We start from the raw sequence: 20813 nt of genomic DNA, 5'->3' as shown, positions 1-20813 counted from the left end.
TTTAATTTCCTTCTCTTAGTGGACCATAGGACCACTACTTTTACTCAGTGTTACTAGGGGTTGCCCTTTATGCCCATTTAGTGTTTAACACATTTGAATAAGTTTTAATCGTGATGGCCCTAGAGTAATTATTAGTTTCTGCCCCAAGGCTTAAGTTTGAGTACTTTTGGTGTTTTTTTTCTTCTTGTGAGTGGTTTATTTTTAGAGGTGTTTTCTTTTTTTGTTTCTTTGGGGTAATTAAATGGAACCCCTTTATTACTCTGTGGGCATCTTTCTATTAACCTTTTAGACTGTGCCAGAAGTGTTGGGCTGAATGGGTGTGGTCCCTTTGTTCACTATTGAATTTAAGACTTAATGTGTTAATGTGGCTTGATTTTATGCTGTGTTGACTGAATAAAGTGCCCTTTGTTAAGCAGTCTTATTACTCATTTATTTGAGAATCCTGACAGGGATCCCCATACCCTTTAGACAATTGGGGTGGCGTAGTCGTGGTTATTGTATGTGGTGATAAGCTCTTTTATTCTATAGAGGGTGCATAGTAGCCCTGGAGCGTGCCCCCCACCACACTTATGGTACAGTATTGTCTGTGTTTATTGTTCTATTATAGGCAAAGTGTGGTATGGTACAGTTCAGTTCCCTAACTAAAGGTACAGGAGATGCCCACCTGAGGGGACCACCCCAGTGAGGAGCGTTGATACCCTGAAAGGTACAGTGTGGTGTATTCCTCTGAGAGTGTGTGATGATTCTGTAGTGGACTCTGGCTGTAGTTCAGACTCAAATCTGAGCTCCTGTGATGATGTCACACAACAGGTTTATGAAAAAGTTTTCAGCAAAATGCAAACTAGCAGCTTGTTAACTCTCCAAGTTACAGCAGAGATCACGTTTGTTTTTTACCGACTCAAAGCTCGTAAAAGTACACCATGGTCTTTTGAAAAGGCTTAAATGAGTTTTGGATCAGTGGCAAACGAAAAAGTCCAGCAAGAGCCAGGCGCTGTGACAAGGCAAAGTGTGCTGATCTGTGAGAACTGGGGCATGGATCCCAAATAAAAGAAAAACAAAACACCCACTTGAATACACAAGAAAATGTCACACCACTGTGGAAAAGTGACCAGGTAAAAGCATGAACTGAGCAGTGTAGAGCCGATCCCATGCTGTGGGAAAGTATCATATCACACTACCACCAACTGCAGCACTGAGAATGACTGAAATGTGCTCTGACCGGTCTCTCTCTCTCTCTGTAAAGAAATGAAAGTTCAGTCATTCCTAGCTGAGTGTGGACTGAAGAAGACTGTGTTGGTTCAGTAATGATGTCTCCGAGTTTCTGCTGTTGGAAATGAAATCAGATCAAACTGAACTTTCTCTCTGAAGATGTCCAGACAAAGCTCAGAAAAGGTAGCAGTGTTTTCTCTTTCTCTCACACATCACTCTGCTCTTCTCACACCAATGGAGACATTGTGGTTCTGTTTGTATTGTGTGTATTTTAAACTGGGGGACAGTAAAATGTGAAATGTAAAATTAGATCATATTGGATTTTCTGATGTCCAGTTTGAAAGTGACTGTAGTGATCTGCTCTGTGTCAGTTTTATTTGGACGTCCAGTCTGTGGTCATGGCTCTGATCCTCTGTTCTGATCCTGAAAGTGTGCAGTGGACACGAAACAGGACTCATTAACCTCATTAAACTCTGGAGTAAATCAGTTTAAAGCTGTGTTTGTGTTGGGGGTGTGTAATAGACTTTAGGAGGAAGTGAATTCCAGAAGCTGTGTGTGTAGAGACTACAGCAGCTCGACCTGTTTTACTCCATTTGTAATTTACACTGGAGCAAGTGTTTATGGATTATGCAAATCATCAGAGAATGTCTCAGACACATGTCCACGTGGAGCCCAAAGGGGCAACACTGGAAGAGCCCAGTGCGTGTTATTTGAGAGTTGTGAGGTCTCACTAGAGCCGCTGTGCCTGGTCAACCTACCCTGACTGTAGATCTGGTGTCTGCAGCTGTAATCCTGTACACACACTGCATTATTGTTTATGGTTCTCTTCATTTTATTAAACATTTTCTTCCTGAAAATAAATAAAGACAGCAGATCATCCATCCATCCATCCATTATCTGTAACCGCTTATCCAATTTAGGGTCGCGGGGGGTCCAGAGCCTACCTGGAATCATCGGGCGCAAGGCGGGAATACACCCTGGAGGGGACACCAGTCCTTCACAGGGCAACACAGACACATTCACTCACACACACGGACACTTTCGAGTCGCCAATCCACCTGCAACGTGTGTTTTTGGACTGTGTCCACTCACACTGCTATGGCAGATTTGAAGGCCAATGTTTGGTATGTAGTCGCCAACCATCTCCTAAAACACAGCTGCATTTGGATGTGTTCTCTATTGCACCAACACAGGACACTTGTTCCATATTTCTCAGGTGAGACTGTTAAGAAGATGATTTGTTTGAGATTGAAACACACTGCTCTCCCTCAAATGGAGGGAGGGGCCATTACTCCACTGCTCCTAAATAGAGAATGAGATTCTCACTGGACATCAGTCTTATGGACCTCTCAATAAGTTTTGAGTGAAGTCAATTTTACACTTGATGAGATTCTCACTGGATGTCCCAAGGTCACACTGGATATTTAGTGTCAATCACTTTTATTAAGCCAATCAGAGCCAGAGTTATCTGTCCCTCATTAGTGCTGCTGCCAGTGGAGTCACAGTCCCACCTACAGGGGGTGGTTTAGCAGTGGCACTGAGACCAGGTCGGTGCTGAAACACTATAGCGTTTAAGTCATATCTTAAAGCAGAGATGTAAGTTGTTAAAACTGTGTCTTGGAGAAACTACATTCCACTTCTCCCTCAACACATCTGTGATGAGAAGAAATGACAGTAAAAGTGATTTATAGAATCAAAATTATTTATACATAAAAATCACATTAGATCATTTCATATGAGAATAAAGAGCAAATAGATCACAAAGTGGTGGAGTTTCCACTGAAAGTTCCTCATCGTATGAAAAATATAATAATGTGTTCAATCATTAGACCACATTTGTCTAATACAACTAATAGAAAAGACAATTTCTGCAGTCATTCATAACACACAGTTTATTGCAGAGGTGTAAAGGAGAATCCTGCTGAAAAAATATTACAAACCATTAGAAAACACTTTCATGGTTTCCAACAGAGTAAAGTGCTTTAATGATTTCCCATAGATACTATCAGGTTCCTATAGAATACCATCAGCAACCAACAGAATCAAAACAATTTTCTCAACAGGAACCACTAGGCACAACACACGCCATTAGACTGCCATTACAGAGCAACAGGAACCAAGTAAAATCCACTAAGGACCACTAGAAATCACTAAAGGATTCTTATGGGTTTTTTAAAGCAGGGAATAATGAATACAATTAGTTGAAAAAATGTTGCCCACACACTGTTCTTTATTTTGTCCCATGTCTCAACCTCATAACCAAAAGGAGTATTTTGATGGGGTGCTTCACAAAGCAGGATAACTTTAGGCCAAAGTTGAGGACTGTACAATATGAATCTCCTTTAGCTCTGTTTCTATTGGACAGGTTTGATTTTGGGCTTAAGTAATCTGGTTAATTTGAGAAATCCTGCATTATGTTAACCCCCCAGATTATATATCTGTGTAATTGTTTATTGATTGTGTCTGGTCTGTAATAAATGTTTTGCCAATTTACATAAAACATGACATTAAAATCTGTATTTAATATACAATCCACTTTAATGTCGCAATTTTCAGGAATATTTTCTGCACGCCTACAGCATGCATCACATTTCCCACTGTGAGACCATGCCTGACACTGATCTCCTGCTGTGTGCTGTATGTGTGACAGAATGACTCTGGGACGTCTCCAGACCCATTACTCTGGAGTTTCTCTAGAATTTCTCCAGAGTCCATGTGTAAATGGATGTCTCCAGAACCAATGCTCCAGAGTTTGTGTGAAAGGGGTTTAACTTTTGTGTTGAAACATCATGTGATTTCCTGACAGTGTTGAGTCTATTTGGGCAGGAGTCTAAGAGCATGTCAGGTCTGTACACAGCATTCTTCAAACACTCATCCCCACAACAGTGCTCCAGATCTATCAGACTGAGAGGGATTCTCCTATACAGTGCCCTCTTCAAGTCTCACACACATTTTCACCTGGACTCTGATGTGGACTCTGACTTGTCCTGTCAAGAACTGATGTGTTTGGTTGTTTTCTTGCTGAAAGGTGAAATTCCTCTTCATCTTCATGTTTTCAGCAGAGTCCTGAAGGTCTTGTGCTAAAATCAACAAATATTTACAACTGTTCATAATTCTCAAAATACTCCTCGATTAATGCCCTATTTTCAGCTGAAGATAAACAGCTACAGAGCACAAAATGGCCACAACCAGGGCAGATGCAGTGTAGGGTTGTCAGGATGGTGTGAGGAGTAGATTTAAAGGATGCGGACACACTCGCTACAACACGGAAAGGTTTAATAATGAAATAACAAAACAAACTTTACGAGAAACACGAGATAACATTTACTTGACTGAGGAATGAAACAAACGAACTAGATTAGAAGCACGAAGACTACGAAAACATTTAGGAAACAAAACGAGCAAGAGAACAACAGAATTAACAAACAAACTCAAACACAAACACAATGAAACAAAATGACCGATACCAGGAAGTGAGGGAAGAGGGCTTAAATACATGAACTAACTAGACACACCTGACACGGATAACAAGGGAAACGATGACAAAAGAGGCGGAGGTAAGAGTGAAACGAGGGCGGAGCTAGGAATGACAACAAACAGACAGAGCCACATGGAAGAGGAAAACAAACCAGAAAGTGTCAAGATGTGACAAGGGTTTTGGGAAATGAAGCCGGGATTGGGTCGTCATGCCCCCCTACCAGCTCAGACATGTGAAGAATACAGGGGGGGGGGGCAGCTGCTCAGATTGGTTATAGAAGTTTCAGAGGAACATTCTTAGTAAAGTCAATGTTGTCCCATATTATTCTTCATTGGTGAACATCTTCACTGTGTTCCATAATTAATCTAATGTCCTAGAAATGTCTCTGTACTCCTCTCTTGACTGATAGTTTTCTACAGCAAGGTCCCTCTGATGCTCTGTGAGCTTTTTGTGTCACGACTGGTGGGACTAACGGAGGCGGACGCAAACGCAATAACACAGCAGATTTATTTTGACAAAAGATAAACAGAGATACTTAAATAGAGAGAACTAGACAGATACCAAGACTGAGATACTACCAGGGTAAGAACAAGACATAGGCAGGCATAAACGGAACAGAGGAGAGAGAGGCACAAACAGACAAGAGCCACAAAGAGGAATAAACAGACTAGAGTAATACAAAGAAGATACCAACAGATTAGACAGATACAACTGTACAAACGGACGTGAGAGCGAGAGATACAGACAGACTAGCGATACAAACAGGCTGGTATGATGGTAGAAATGTCCAACCAAGAAACAATGGAACTTAAATACACACCACAGACAAGGAACACCTGGGACAGGTAACAAGGTGGTAGGATCACAAAGGAGGCACAACGAGAGGGTGGAGCTAAGGCAGAGACAAGAGCAAAATAATAACAGAGAGCCATGTGCTCCTTTAACACATGGCAGAGAAGGAAATGAAAACAAAGCAGGAATACCCTAAACAGAGCAAAAGCATGACACTGTGGATCATGGATTTTCTGTGAGATGTAACTCAGTAAATATGAGGAAAGTCCTCCTGTAACAGCTGAACTAAACCTGGGGTTAAACAGAGTCACTTTAACTGACGGCAGGTATGAAATGACTGCTACTGAACATGAGTCTGAATGTGATTGGTTCATTCTGAACACATCTCCAGTTATAAGATGTCATAGACACACAGCTGGGTTCTCCTCCCCCAGGGCTGACTGTAGGAGGGCCCTCCATGATAACCACATGACCACATTTTATTTTTGTATTTTTATTTTCCCTCTAAATGAGGGAAAGTTTGATTCAAAAATTCAGTTTGATTTTTGAGACTAAAGTGTCACATTAAAGGTGGAAATAAATCTGAAATGTAGTGTGTAAAATTTTATATCCATCTATCTATTGGCTACCACTTATCCGTGTTTGGACATATGATCCGGAATGCCTCCTGGAAAGAAGGAGCAGGAGGTTGACAGGCAGATTGGTGCAGCATCTGCAGCAATCAGTTAGTCAGGGTGGCACCTTTGTTGACAGGGGATGGGGGCGCGGTATAACAGAGTGAACTCATTGAGTGAATCTGTTCATAAATGCGCTGCAACATGCTCTCACCTTGTGTACACACAGTTGTGGGGTAATTCAGAGATGACACACAGCTTGCCTTAAACATAGGATTATAATGAACACATGTTTGTGACTGAAAACTGAACAATAACACATTCAATGAATCAGAAAACCACACACAAACATGTCAGAAGCCTTGATAAGAAACTGAACAAATTGCACAAAACAAATTCGGGGGAGGTGGGTGGACGACATTGTCAAGACAGTCGTCCTTTTGTTGTCAAGGCGGCCGCCCTAACTGTAAAGCAGTGTGGGAAACCCTGACTCTGTACCGGTCCGTTCTGGTGAAGGGAGCTGATTTACTGCTGGAAACCCTGAGAGTACACATTCCTGCAGACTCACCTGTCAACCTCCTGCTCCTACTTTCCCTCACTCGTGAACGCCTCAAGAGTACCTGGTGGCCAGACCTTCACCTATGGAGCCCGGCCAGAGTAACGTGTCCACACTCCCATGGGCTCAGCACCTGTGGAAGTGGTAGTAATCAGGATCTGGTGCAATGTGGATTGGGTAGCAGCAGTGGGTGGGGACCCTGGCATTCTGATCCTCGGTTACGGAAAACTTTTATATCCACTGTAGTTAAAGTGATAAAACCCTGGTAAAGAGTTAAAATAAGCCCAGTTAGAAATAACAGGACACTTCCAGTTTCCTGTTCTAGAGTCAATTCTTAAAGAATTAATAAGCTTATCATGTCCCCTTGCGGTCCCACTGTGATTCCAAATGTGCGTTTGTGTGTAAATGTCAGAAAGGAGTGTGTGTGAAAAGGAGGAATGTGGATTAACTCAACGGTGTTTTTCAAAACGTTAAACAGAAATCTTGAATACTTGGATACCAAACACCAGGATGATTATATCCCATTCTGAGAGGCGGGGAATAAAGCTGAACTGACACTTTCTGAGGGCACACTTTTTACAGAAACCATGAACTCTTGATACAGAACTCATGAAAACATATTTTTTTACAATGTAACAAATGATAATTACTTTTATTTAATTATGTTGGCAAAATAAAAGTTTATCTTTTCAGAATATCAAAACTATGTTAATATCTGATTTGTCCAGCAGAGGAATTAATTACACAGAAAACGAGAAGGCCCACACAGAAATCCATAGGAAGGAGTTGGATGTGATCCAGCTCCTCCCTCATTGTGTTTTCATTGGATTAGACTAAAATGTATCCTGTCTGAAAATGTTTTGAAAAACTAGGACAAAATCTGTGAGATCAATTTGATCCTTAACAAAAAAAGTGGCACATAGAAATTTGGATCAGGAGTAAAACCTTTCAAGATGGAAATTCTTTAGGAAGAATGGGGTTCCATGCTCAGGAGAACTGAAGATGTTCTGGAAGATCATGGTGGACACACACAAAGGAGTAGTCTGTAAAATATTTACTGTACTCAATCATAAATGTCCAGGTAATATGGTCATAGATTAAGAAAGCTGAAGCCCTGGTGTCTCTGAGAGCAGTGCTGGAGCAGTATATTCTCTTTGAGAAGTGCCCACTCTGTTGCAGAGGTCTGGGACTGGAGTTTCAGCCTGAGATCACTCTGTCCAATCGCATTACAGTTCAAACCCACTGTGTTGCCATGTACACACAATATTTTACACAGATATAGCTTCCTGCAGCCATGAAGTGACCAAGTGGTCAGAGATTATATTAGATTTTACCGGACCTTCTGTGTCCTCTTAAAAATATCCATAACCAGAGATGGAGTAGTAGCGGCCTGGACTTTTTCAACCAATGGAGAACTGGTTCAGTGCATGGGGAACTGGTTCAGAGCACATGGAGCCACATTCACTTGAATTTAAATAAAGAGAATTCAGCATTGTTTAGTGTGTGATATCTCTGACCTGAACAGTGGCGATTGCTCTAAGACTGCAAGGGAAGCTCAGCTTCCCCTAAAATGTCAAAAAATAAGTTATCAAATGTATACTGTTGTGTGTACATGTCATTGAATAAATATGCACTACAACGCGCTCAACTTTTGTTCAGAATCAGCTTCTTATCACTGGTAAAGACGCGGCTTTCCTCTCAATCATTCCCGCTTTACGGTCCTTTAAACAGTGTGGACGCTGAGCGTCCACAGAGTTCAATAGCGAAGCAGCGAAGTGCAACAAAACGAGACGAGTCATTGGATAAATGCTGGGCTTTGTCCCGCCCATCGGACGCTCACCGTCTCTGGGGGTCTATGGGGCAGTGGGCTGGCCTCGGCTGGCCCGGACGCTCAGCTTCTGCATGATGATTGGATGATCTGTCTGAGGCTGAATCCCTTTTTGATTGACAGCAAAATGAGCGAATCAGCAATTCTTTGGTGTAAAGATCCGTGGGAGCACAGGCGGACACACTTCACATGGGCCAAGGCTGTTTAAGCAACCTAGCGCTGCTGGCCATTGAGAGGACACTAGTCAAGTCCCTGCAAAAGACGCCTTGTTGGTACGACAGGGTCACAGATCATTTTCTTGAAAAGGAACGGAGGGTAGAATTTACGTATAAATAAACCGACACATTTTATGATGTAGGCTGAAATTGAGCTTCCCCTCCTTGAAAGACCAGCATCCACCACTGGACCTGAACCTGCTAAACAGTGATTAAACTATAACATTTTACTGACTCTCACCGTTTATCTCCGTTGATTTAGACCCAGAGCAGCTTTGAATAATGCAGTCTTGGTTTCCATCACATCTAGTGTAAATGCAGCCTGTGCTTGAGAGAACCAAGGTTCAGAAATCCTGAACAGAAGCAGTTCAGTGTCCAGAGTTTGTTGATAGGGGCAAAAAGGAATGCGTGACGGAATGGAAATATATTACCTTGCAGATGTTTGACTATCAATTTTTTTCTGTCTTCTTTACCTTAAAACCTAATAATAAACACCGATAACAAACTGTGATATAATTGTAATAACATACTTGAGGTTTGTGCTATAACATGAGATATAGGCACTGTTGTACTGATCTTTAGGATGCTGCCTGTTGGTCCATACCTACGAATACAGCACACCAGCACCAGAATATCATGTAAAGCACTCCCTCTCATGTATTATTTCTAAAGTGAAACAATGTACAATTGGTTTGTGTTTTTTGTGATTATTCATGTAGGTGGAATACGTACAGTATCCCTTCCTGTGTTCTCTTACTCAATTTACTGTCCTGTTCACTCTGTTTAATATCCACAGGACTGAAACCCAGAGAGCAGATTCTCCAGTGTCCAGCTGTGTGTCTGTAAAGAGTGACCAAATCATGGAGGACCCTCCTACAGTCAGCACTGGGGGAGGAGAACCCAGCTGTGTGTCTATGAAGAGTGATCGGTCCATTAGTGATCCTCCTAAATTCAGTAAAGGAGGAGGAGAACCAAGCTGTGTGTCTATGAAAAGTGACCTGTCCATTGGTGATCCTCCTAAATTCAGTAAAGAAGGAGGAGAACCCAGCTGCGTGTCTATGAAGAGTGACTGGTCCATAATGCATCCTCCTGGTTTCAGCAGTGGATCTGTATCTTCTGATCTAGAGTGAGTTGCCATCTTTCAGTGAAGTGTAATCAGATTGGGGTACGAGGATTGTGATGAGTGAGTGAAAGTTATGATGAAGTGATGGCCTCATCACACACCACCCCAACAGTCAGTAAATCACACACAGGAACACAACAGCAGTCTCAAACATTAAAATGATCTAAATAAAATACTATCACTTTCCGCTCAATTAGACACTCCTACCTCGTTGGTCCACCTCAGACACAGTAGCTCATCTATTGCTGCACTATTTGTGTTGGTCATCCTCTAGTCCTGCAAGTTTTTTGTTTGAGATGTTTGTGATTTTCCTTTATTTAACCATTTTATTTTTTCTGTGATGTCCAATTCAATATCTGAAAAAACTTCTGGCACTGAATTTGCTGCTGTCTGCAATCTCTGAAGTGTGGAGGAGTTCATATTTTTGGACTTGATCCCTGTTTGTCTAATTGCTGACCAATCACAGTCATTGCGGTCTGCTTAGATGTGATGCTTAGTTATATTTACGTGCCCTACGGTGTAGGGTTCAGTTTGATGTGTGCTTTACAGTTCGACGCAGAATCATAAATTGGGCTTAAATACTCAGGAGACAGCAATCTCAGTTTGTTTAGCTGGGAAACACCTTGGGTTTATGTGATAGTTGATATAACATTCATTGTATATAATCTGCTCGGCATGGTGGCACAGCAGGTAGTGTCGTAGTCACAGTTCCAGGAACCTGGAGGTTGTAGGTTCAAGTCCTGCTCTGAGTGACTGTGAGGAGTTTTGGTGTGTTCTCCCTGTGTCTGTGTGAGTTTCCTCCAGATACTCCAGTTTCATTAGTAGGTGGATTGGTGACTCAAAAGTTTCCATAGATGTGAGTGAATGTGTGTATGTTGCCTTGTGAAGGACTGGCACCCTCTCCAGGGTGTGTTCCTGCTTTGCACACAGTGATTCCACGTAGGCTTCAGACCCACTACCACCCTAAACTGGATAAGGGTTACAGACAATGAATTAATTAATTAATAGATTTAATCTTTGGCCATTTCTGTTGTTCATATCAGTGTCAGACTATTTAAAAATATTCTCTTAAAAGAATTGTGAAACAAGAGTGACACTAAAGGCTTTTCATCTACAATGCATTGATTAATCACACATCTTGTTACAAAAGTGATAATAGAACATAGGACAGAAATACATTGTGTAATTGTAGAACTACAAATTGCTCCTGTGTGGTCAGTGGAGCTGATAACATGGACAATGAGTGTAGATACAAGGTAGATGTTCCTAATTCAGTGATTGTTCAAACACAGTGGGGTGATTGGAATGACCTCTTCATTGTAATTGGAAGAACCGCTGAGAGGAACAAAGACCAAAAAGAGGAACCCATCCTCTTCTGGTTCATAACCAGAATTTCCTAATGTACACTTCTCTTGCTGTTAGGAGCAGACCGAGTAAGATTGTCACGATAACGGGGGGGGACTGACGGAGGCGGACGCACTTGCTAAAACACAGTGACTTTATTGAAACACAAGATAATAATAAACCAGAGACAGACTTAGATAACTAGATAAATGATATAAGACAGAGAGACTTTGACAGATAGAGAGGGAACAGGACAGAGAAACCTAATAGGAGCTAAACAGACAGAGAAACAGACTCAACCTAGACATAGAACTAAATAGACAAACCTGGACACAGAGCTAAACAGAAACCTAAACAGAAAGAGCTAATGATGCTAAGCTAAGACAAAGAACTAGACAGAAATACTTAACAGAGACCTAGAAATCTAAACAAACACAGAAGCTAAAGCTAAAACTAAACACAGAGGGCTATAGCAAACACGACCGACAGACTTAATAACAGAATACGACAGAAATAGACAGACAGACCAGACTGAGTAACACGACACAGCAAAACTGGAAGGAACACTAATGACTTGGGGCATGAAACAAATGACCGACAAACAGGAACTAGACAAGGGAACTTAAATACATGACACAGACAAGACACACCTGAGACAGATAACGAGGGTAAAGGACAAGGAGGTGGAACAAAGGCAGGACATGGGCGGAGACAAGGACAAAGATACACGTTACAAATATATTCTCCTTTACTGAAGGTAGAAGACCTCAGCATTCACTAATTACACCAGATTCATTATCTGATACTGCTTAGCCAGTTCAGTGTTGCGGTGGGTCCAGAGCCTACCTGGAATCATTGGGCGCAAGGCAGGAATACACCCTGGAGGGGGCGCCAGTCCTTCACAGGGCAACACAGACACACACACATTCACTCACACATTCACACCTATGGACACTTTTGAGTCGCCAATCCACCTACCGTGTGTTTTTGGACTGTGGGAGGAAACCGGAGCTGTTTATGAAACAATACATAAAAAAAATAAAACTACATAAACAAAAGGTATTTGCCTTTATTATTTAAAGCTCTAGAAAAGAAAAACAATAAGACTTTTACCTAAAATACTAGTGTGTGAGTTAAATAATAGATCTCACAGAAACCTCTTTAAAATGTACATTGATTTGGAATATGAGCCCTGTAGTGAACTGAGCTGGTCTAATCTTCTCAGTCAATGATTGGACATATGAAGTTCAAATGAATTGGATTTCAGGACTGGTAGGTGGAGCTCCTTATCTAATTTTAAAGTGTTTTTTCAAATTTTGTTTTCTCAAAATTTTCATCATTCAAGCACATTGATTGATGGTGGTGCTATAGCAAGCATAATGCAGAGAGGTCCACATCTCCTACCCCATGTGATGTAGAAACAAAAAAGAAAAATTCTGATTTTTCTTGGGTCAGACCCTACAAAAAACTTCAAGGACCCCTGAGCTCTGCCCACTTATGTTTTGAGCTAATTTTTCATAATAAGCAAAAACACACACCCCAGCATTTACCCAATATTTCCAGAAAATTAAGTATTTCTCCAAGACAATTATAGCAATTACACACACTTTTGTGTGTAATTGAAATATATTTTTAAACAGTGCAGCAATTTCACCACCTTTTCTGTTTTCTCTACATACACTATTAAAACTATAGTCTGGGGGAGCGGATTCTAAAAGGACAGCAGCATTGGTGCTGTTTTCTTGCGAGGTGATAAGTTCACTGACTATAATTGATTTATATGTAAGACCTAATATTATCAAATCAAATCAAATTTTATTTATATAGCACTTTTCACAACAAAAAGTCGTCACAAAGCAGCTTTACAGAGATCCGGGTCCAAGCCTCCTATGAGCAAGCCAGGGGAAACAGTGGCAAGGAAAAACTCCCTCAGCACACGAGGAAGAAACCTTGGAAGGAACCAAGACTCATACGGGGAACCCATCCTCCTCGGGTCGACACCGGAGACACAACAGAGAACAGAACAGAAGTAAAAGTGAAATGATGACAGATGAAGGGGTTATAATAATATAAATGTAGTATATTAGTGATGATGGAGAAGCAGAAAAAAAAATGATGATGATGATGATATTAGTGATGTATGAGTCTGATGAAGGAGAAGGTGATCAGGGATTCTGTGTGAGTTAAAATTAGGTGCAGAGTTAATCTGAGATAAAACAGCATAGCCAAGCATGATATTGTAGATGAGACAAGGCCAGGATCTTGTACAGGATACACAGGGGCTCGATCAGGGCAACACCTGGAGAGCAGCAGGACATCTCAAAGCATGAGAGAGACAGGAGAAAGAAAACCAGACAAAGGGAACAAATAAAAATACAGAGGTTAGTAGGGTCATGGTAAAGAACGGGCAAATTTGTCCTGCGAAAAAAGCTTCCACGGGTCAGGCAAGAGAACCCAGCGACAGACAGCGTGTTGGCGGTTACTACAAAGCTAACTAAGAATGCTGTAGCTATGGTGATATGACAGGGTTAATACAGAACAGTGATAATATGAAAACCAGCTCAAACACTAATAGAGAAGGAGTAACCTGAAAGTGAATGATTAACCAAAAGCTTGTTTGAAAAGGTAGGTTTTTAATCTAGATTTAAAGATTGAGAGTGTGTCTGAGCCCCGAACACTAATCGGAAGGCTATTCCAGAGTTGAGGAGCTTTGTGAGAAAAGGCTCTTCCTCTTGCTGTGTTTTTCTTAATGCGAGGAACTAAGAGTAGATGGGCATCTTGTGAACGAGGTGTACGTGACGGGCGATAAGGTATGAGAAGTTCAGTAAGATACTGCGGGCCTAAATCATTTAAAGATTTATAAGCTAAGAGGAGTATGTTATAGTCAATGCGAAATTTTACAGGTAGCCAGTGTAGGGACGAGAGAACTGGGGTTATATGTTCGAATTTTCTAGCTCTAGAGAGCACCCTGGCTGCTGCATTTTGAACTAACTGAAGCTTGTGTAACGCTTTGCACGAGCTCCCTGCCAATTATCAAGATTAATAGCAGCATTTCTGAGTGAATGTATCTGAGTATCTGTACCTAGTAACAAGACTTTAGTTTTATCAGAATTTAACATGAGAAAATTTTGCATCATCCAGTTTTTAATTTCAGTTAGACATTCTGTTATTTTACGTAGACAAGCAACATCATTGGGTTTGGCTGATATATACAGTTGTGTGTCATCAGCATAACAGTGGAATTGAATACCATGCTTACAGATTAGTCTACCCAGTGGCAGCATGTAGAGTGTGAACAATACAGGGCCAAGCACTGATCCTTGTGGAACACCATATTTAACTAAAGTATTTTTAGAGGATTTATTATTCGGATAAACAAATTGATAACGATCAGATAAATAAGATCTGAACCAAGAGAGGGCAGATCCTTTTATTCCTACCAGATTTTCCAGCCTATCAAGAAGCATCACATGATCTATGGTAACAAACACTGCACTAAGGTCAAGCAGCACCAGAATAGAGATATAGCCCTTATCATGTGAAAGGAGTAGGTCATTAGTTACTCTTGTTAGAGCTGTTTCTGTGCTGTGATTTGGTCTAAATCCAGACTGAAAATCAGGTGGGGTGATGGTGAGGTAGAGATGGAGGATGGTGTAGATTGCTCATGCAGTTTCTGTGTCTCTGGTATCAGATACTGTAAAGCATGGCTCTCATCCAGTGATTCTGCACTCAGTAAGGGCAGGATGTTGTTGTTCTGAAGTGACAGAGTCCTTGGGTGCAAACAACTCTGCCTTCTCACTAGAGGGAAGATGTTGTGTCTCCGAAGTGACGGCAAAGTCCTTGGCTTTTAACTCTGACATATCTTGGCTACTGGGAACAGGGAAGTTGCAGAAATAGAAAATCAGCAATTTGACACCGATTTAGTTGGTGTGCAGCCCATCTCACCTATTAAATTCTCTTTTCCCAAATAAACAGATTAAATTGGACAAAATTCAGTTCATTTGCCCTGCAGCTTTTTTGTAGCCATATGTTTAATGCAAGTATCCTGGAAAACATATTTATGCTCCTTGCAGGCAGCGGACCACTGATAGATAAATATTAATATTTTAAACCAAGCTGTAGCTGCTCAAACAGGAATGTTTTAAGCCTTGATTTATAAGTGTCTAAAGTCGGGGCTCTTCTAATATTCTCAGTCAGCTGGTTCCATTTAAGGTAAATATCCAGACATTAGTTTGCATTCAAATATGTTTATAAGTGTTTTTGCTGTAATAGCTATTGTCCTCAGTTCAGTCCTAACTGAAGATCTGATGAAAACTAAACAGATGAGATTAAGATGAGATTTTCAGAAATAGGAGCGCACATGATCCACTGTTTGAAGATGAACTGATGAAGGAGTGGAATCAGGTGTGTTTCTGCTTTATTGGACTTAAAAGCTGCAGTAACAGCGCCTCTTTGTGGAGAAGATTAGACCCTGCTGATCTGTGCAGCTGAAATCTGTATGTTATAACAGCAGTGGAACCTTCATTATATATTTAGGAGTTCCTACTGAATATGGACCCAGAACAGTCTGAATAATTAATAATATCTGATGATGTAATGTATTGATCAGGTTCTCCACATTATTCAGTTTGCGTTCTGATTCTCCACAGAATCCAGAAGACGACTCCTGACAGGACCAGGAAGAATATGGAGTCAATATTCAAGGTGTGTGTGTAAAAGACTGGAGGTGTGTGTGTGTGTTCCAGTGTTGTTATTATAGGACAGTAATAAAGGCTACTGTTTATTCACTGTAGCAGTGTTATGATGGAGAGTGATGTAGAGTTTGGTGATGAATAGAATAATAGAATGATAGGATGAATTAGAATAATAAAATATAAATCATTATCACTTCCACCCCTCAGCTCACACCGCACTGTCTGATGGACTCTGTGTTAATATTTCTATTTTAATCAGGAGCTGGAGCAGAGAGTGATCTCTGTGGTGAAGAATCATCTGAAGAGGTTTATGAAGCTGCTGAGTGAGGATTACCCAGCATGCTCTGAGAGAAAGGAGGAAGAGGAGGAGGAGAATGTTGTTAGAGACGGAGTGATGAAGATCACACTGAATGTCCTGAGGAACATGAACCACACACACCTCGCTCACACACTGCAGAGCAGTAAGACTTCAGGATCCTGTCTTTACCCTTTATACACTTTGATAGAAACAGATAAAAGGATCATGATAATGTAACATTAAAGACATTGTCAACTCATTTTCATACTATTCTTCTGACCATGATCTTTGTGTTTAATTTTGAATGAGGTCTGAAGCTGCAAAGAGAGAACAATGCAGATTTTTATTTAGATAATTGTTAAGTTCATTTAATTCTGTTGTATTTTGGTGGGTGGGGCTCAGTTTGACTGATGTGACACCAGGTCTGCCATGTAAGCAATCAGAGTGAGTGACAAGTTATGTCCCTCCCCTCTATAAACATTTAGAATCAGCCTTTAAAGCCCCACTGGGAGTGGAAGAGAGTCTGGAATGGCTGCTGGAATGAAGCATCTGGACATCATTAACATCACTGCAGGATGAGGAAGCTTCCCTCTGCTAATGATGCTGCATTGTTTATGTTGCCATGAAGATGCTGCTGTCAATCATTCTGTTATTCAACTTGCAAATTCAACTCAGAGTGTTATGGCAATTGTCTAAGTGCCACCAGGAAGGAAAACTGAGCTCCAAAATGATACTCAGGTCTGAGGAGAAATCAGAGGAATAAAGACACAAAGTCAAGTATTCACTCCAATCTCTAGTTTATTTAGACATTCACAGCAGTATGTATAGGACATTTGTCACATACACTTGTCCTGTTACCATTCTGTCATTATGTCTCAGATTTCCCCAAGTCCCAGATTAGTCCATACAACTTTTTATTACCATCTTCACTCTCACTTCTCCATAGTCAGCATTATGTCCTGCAGAGAGTCAGGTTGAGTCACCCTGTCCCAAACAGGGTGCACATTAACAATTCGGATATTTTTCGGTAATTCTGTAATTACTATCAAAATTTCGGTAATTTTGATAGTATCTGACCGAAACTGGATGGTAATATAAGATCTGTACTTTCCTAGTATTTTGTATTGTGTTTATGATTAAACTAATGCTAAATAAAAGTATTAAACATGTATCTTACTGTGATTATTTCCTCTTTTTACTAGAACTGGCTCCTTCTTGTCATCAAAAGCTGAAATCAACCCTGAAGGAAAAGTTCCAGAAAATTAATGAAGGAGTCTCTAATCCTGGAAGCTCAGCTCTTCTGAATCAGATCTACACAGACCTGTACATCACAGAGGGAGGGAGTGGAGAGGTCAATACTGAACATGAGGTCAGACAGATTGAGACAGTGTCCAGGAGACCAGCAGCACAAGAGAAACCTATCAAATGCAGCCAGCTCTTTAAAGATAAAGCAATCAGAACTGTGCTGACTAAAGGAGTAGCTGGAATTGGAAAAACAGTCTCTGTGCAGAAGTTCATTCTGGACTGGGCCGAAGGAAAAGAAAACCAGGACATCCTCTTCATATTTCCACTTCCTTTCAGAGAGCTGAACCTGATGAAGGAGAAAAGGCTCAGTCTGATGGAGCTTCTTCATCAGTTTTTCAGAGACACAGAAGAATTAAAACCAAGAGACTATGATCTCTACAGAATCCTGTTCATCTTTGACGGTCTGGACGAGTGTCGACTTCCTCTAGATTTCCAGAACAATGAGGGATTGTGGGATGTAACACAGTCAGCCTCAGTGGATGTGCTGCTGACAAACCTCATCAAGGGGAATCTGCTTCCCTCTGCTTTCCTCTGGATCACCTCTCGACCAGCGGCAGCCAATCAGATCCCTCCTGAGTGTGTTGACCAGGTAACAGAGGTACGAGGGTTCAGTGACCCTCAGAAAGAGGAGTACTTCAGGAAGAGGATTAGTGAACAGAGCCTGGCCATTCAAATCATCTCGCACATCAAGTCCTCCAGAAGCCTCTACATCATGTGCCACATCCCAGTCTTCTGCTGGATCTCAGCCATGGTTCTAGAGAAAATTTTGGGTGGAGCAGAGGGTGGAGAGACACCTAAGACTCTGACTCAAATGTTCACACACTTCCTGACCTTTCAGATCAAACACAAAGAACAAAAGTACCAGGGAAAACAGGAGGTTGGTCCTCAGATAATGACAGAAAGTGTCCTGGCTCTGGGAAAACTGGCATTCCAACAGCTGGAGAAAGGCAATCTGATCTTCTATGAGGATGACCTGAGAGAGTGTGGCATTGATGTCAGAGAAGTGTCAGTGTACTCAGGAGTCTGTACCCAGATCTTCAGAGAGGAGTTGGGGCTGCACTTGGGGAAGGTGTTCAGCTTTGTCCACCTCAGTGTCCAGGAGTTTCTGGCTGCTTTATACACATTACTCTCCTTAATCTCCAACAACATAAATGTGTTTGAACCGGGCAGCACTGGATTTCTTTGTTTTTTCACAACGTACAAAATGTCAGAGATCCTGAAGACTGCAGTGGACAAGGCCTTACAGAGTGAGAATGGACACCTGGACCTTTTCCTCCGGTTCCTTCTGGGTCTCTCACTGGAGTCCAATCAGACTGTCTTACAAGGAATACTGACTCAGACAGGAATCAGATCTCACAGCAGAGAGAAAACAGTCCAGTACATCAAGAAAAAGATCAGGGAGAACCCCTCTCCAGAGAAAACTATCAATCTATTCCACTGTCTGAATGAACTGAACAATCACTCTCTAGTGCAGGAAGTCCAGAAATACCTGAACAGAGGAGGTTCTCTTGATGGAGTCAGGTTCTCTCCTGATCAGTGGTCAGCTGTGGCGTTTGTGTTGCTGAATTCAGAAGAAGAACTAGATGAGTTTGACCTGAGGAAATATAATCCATCAGAGGAAGGTGTTCTGAGACTGCTGCCAGTGATCAAAGCGTCCAGAAAAGCTGTGTGAGTTCATCATTAATAAAGGTTTATTATACTTTTAGATTTATTTTTGAATTTTCTGTCATTGCATGAAATTCATTTTCACTGTTTTTGCTGTCACACCATTTTCTCTCTGATTTGATCAGTCTGAACAGATCATGCTCTTTAACTGACAGCCACATGCAAAAGGATGATGCTTCAGGCTCTGACCATTAGGAAGTTTTTTATTCAAAGCAGTTTCATATTTGAACTTAAGGAATTGGACATGACTGTTTTACTGTGCAGTGCTGTACCACAAAAGACCCTATTATTCATTCCGAAAGAGCTCTATGCCAAGAGCCGAATTTTAATTAAAGATTTTATACAATAATAAAACGTGAAGTGAAGTTATGCTAATAACATAATTTTGGGAGTAGGACCATGCCCGAACTCCTCTCAGCCTATATATACACTGCAAATTCACGTAATTTCCGTGTCAGACAAACTATCCTCATTTAGTTCAGGTGACGGATCTCGACTCGACTGCTTCATGATGTCAGCTTGCTCCTCCGCGCTGGGTCATTCCTGCTGATCCCCATATTCGGAGCTGTGTTCGGCCTTTATCAAGCCCACTGAGCCTCCTGTTTTAAACTCGCTCCGGCTAAACAGCTATGGGACTGCCTGGTATCTGAAGTTACGCACGGCCGTTGTCACGCCTGCAACTGCTTCAACTATTCTATGGTCTGCTGTCTTACACGCTCCGGATCAGTGCTCTGTTCTCCTGCTTCTCCTCCCGCTGCATTCGGCTTCCCGAGTGACCCCCCACATCTCCCTTCGACGCTAGCGCAAGGCTTCGAGCCTCCCCTTATTTTCATCTCCGGCTACGCTTCTACGGGACTGCCTCGTGTTTTGGGGAATGCAAATCTACCGTAGTCACGGCTGCGGCTCCACAGCTATGAGCTCTACAGCGCCTTGAGACTCCCATTTCCTCCTCTCCGGCAGAGCAGCCTCTGCGTTCCAGCAATGTGCTCCGAAACAATGGCGTCGCTCACTCAGCTAAAGAGAGAAACCCGTCTGCCGGTGTAAGAATCCCCTGCGCAGCAATGCGATGACGTCACAACCTTCTATCTCCGACTTAACACACCCTGCTGGAGTATCCTTTGTCTTCCCGTTACCCTTTCTGGTTGTGTCTAAGCTGGAGACATTAGCCTCAATGTCTTATAGTCTTTGCTGTCTCACAGGTCGGTGCCTTAGAGGGCTGTTTTGATAATAATATAATTATCTGAGCTGAATTGGATAATGGCTTAGAATCTGCAATATTTATGCCATCTTCAATGCAGTAGTTTACCTACACTGCTTGCCAAGATGGTCCTATCTGAAATGTTGGGGGAAAAAAAAGCAGGCAGCATGTTTAAGCCCCCATTCCAAATCGGCTGCTCTTTCCATCTGAACACTACCTTGATTGACAGCATTGCACCCATTTAGACACAGCCCTCCGAGTTCTTATCCTCTCTCTTATCCTCTCTACGCATCATCCCACCCCTCCCTTTATCATCCCACCCCTCCCCCTTTTTCTTCCTCTACATCTGTCTCTACGCATCATCCCACCCCTCCACTTTTTCTTTCTCTACATCTGTCTCTACGCATCATCCCACCCCTCCCCTTTTTCTTTCTCTACATCTGTCTCTACGCATCATCCCACCCCTCCCCTTTTTCTTCCTCTACATCTGTCTC

At 41.8% G+C, this 20813-nt stretch overlaps 2 protein-coding genes across 2 annotated transcripts in view; both read left to right on the top strand.

The window, feature by feature from the left end:
• Window positions 1-20813, top strand: part of LOC136694205 (zinc finger protein 420-like) — a 190093-nt gene that overhangs the window by 55350 nt on the left and 113930 nt on the right. The window lies entirely within an intron of this gene.
• Window positions 1280-20813, top strand: part of LOC136694212 (NLR family CARD domain-containing protein 3-like) — a 33556-nt gene continuing 14022 nt past the window's right edge. Inside the window, exons 1-5 of the mRNA XM_066667593.1 lie at window positions 1280-1392; window positions 9489-9818; window positions 15809-15863; window positions 16113-16314; window positions 17354-19124. Coding sequence (XP_066523690.1) covers window positions 9553-9818; window positions 15809-15863; window positions 16113-16314; window positions 17354-19124 — 2294 coding nt within the window. The 5' untranslated portion in view covers window positions 1280-1392; window positions 9489-9552. The remainder of the gene's footprint in view (window positions 1393-9488; window positions 9819-15808; window positions 15864-16112; window positions 16315-17353; window positions 19125-20813) is intronic.

This window comes from Hoplias malabaricus, chromosome 4 (assembly GCF_029633855.1).
Source record: "Hoplias malabaricus isolate fHopMal1 chromosome 4, fHopMal1.hap1, whole genome shotgun sequence".
In the NCBI taxonomy this organism is placed as follows: Eukaryota; Metazoa; Chordata; class Actinopteri; order Characiformes; family Erythrinidae; genus Hoplias; species Hoplias malabaricus.
This window is presented reverse-complemented; position numbering and strand designations above follow the sequence as displayed.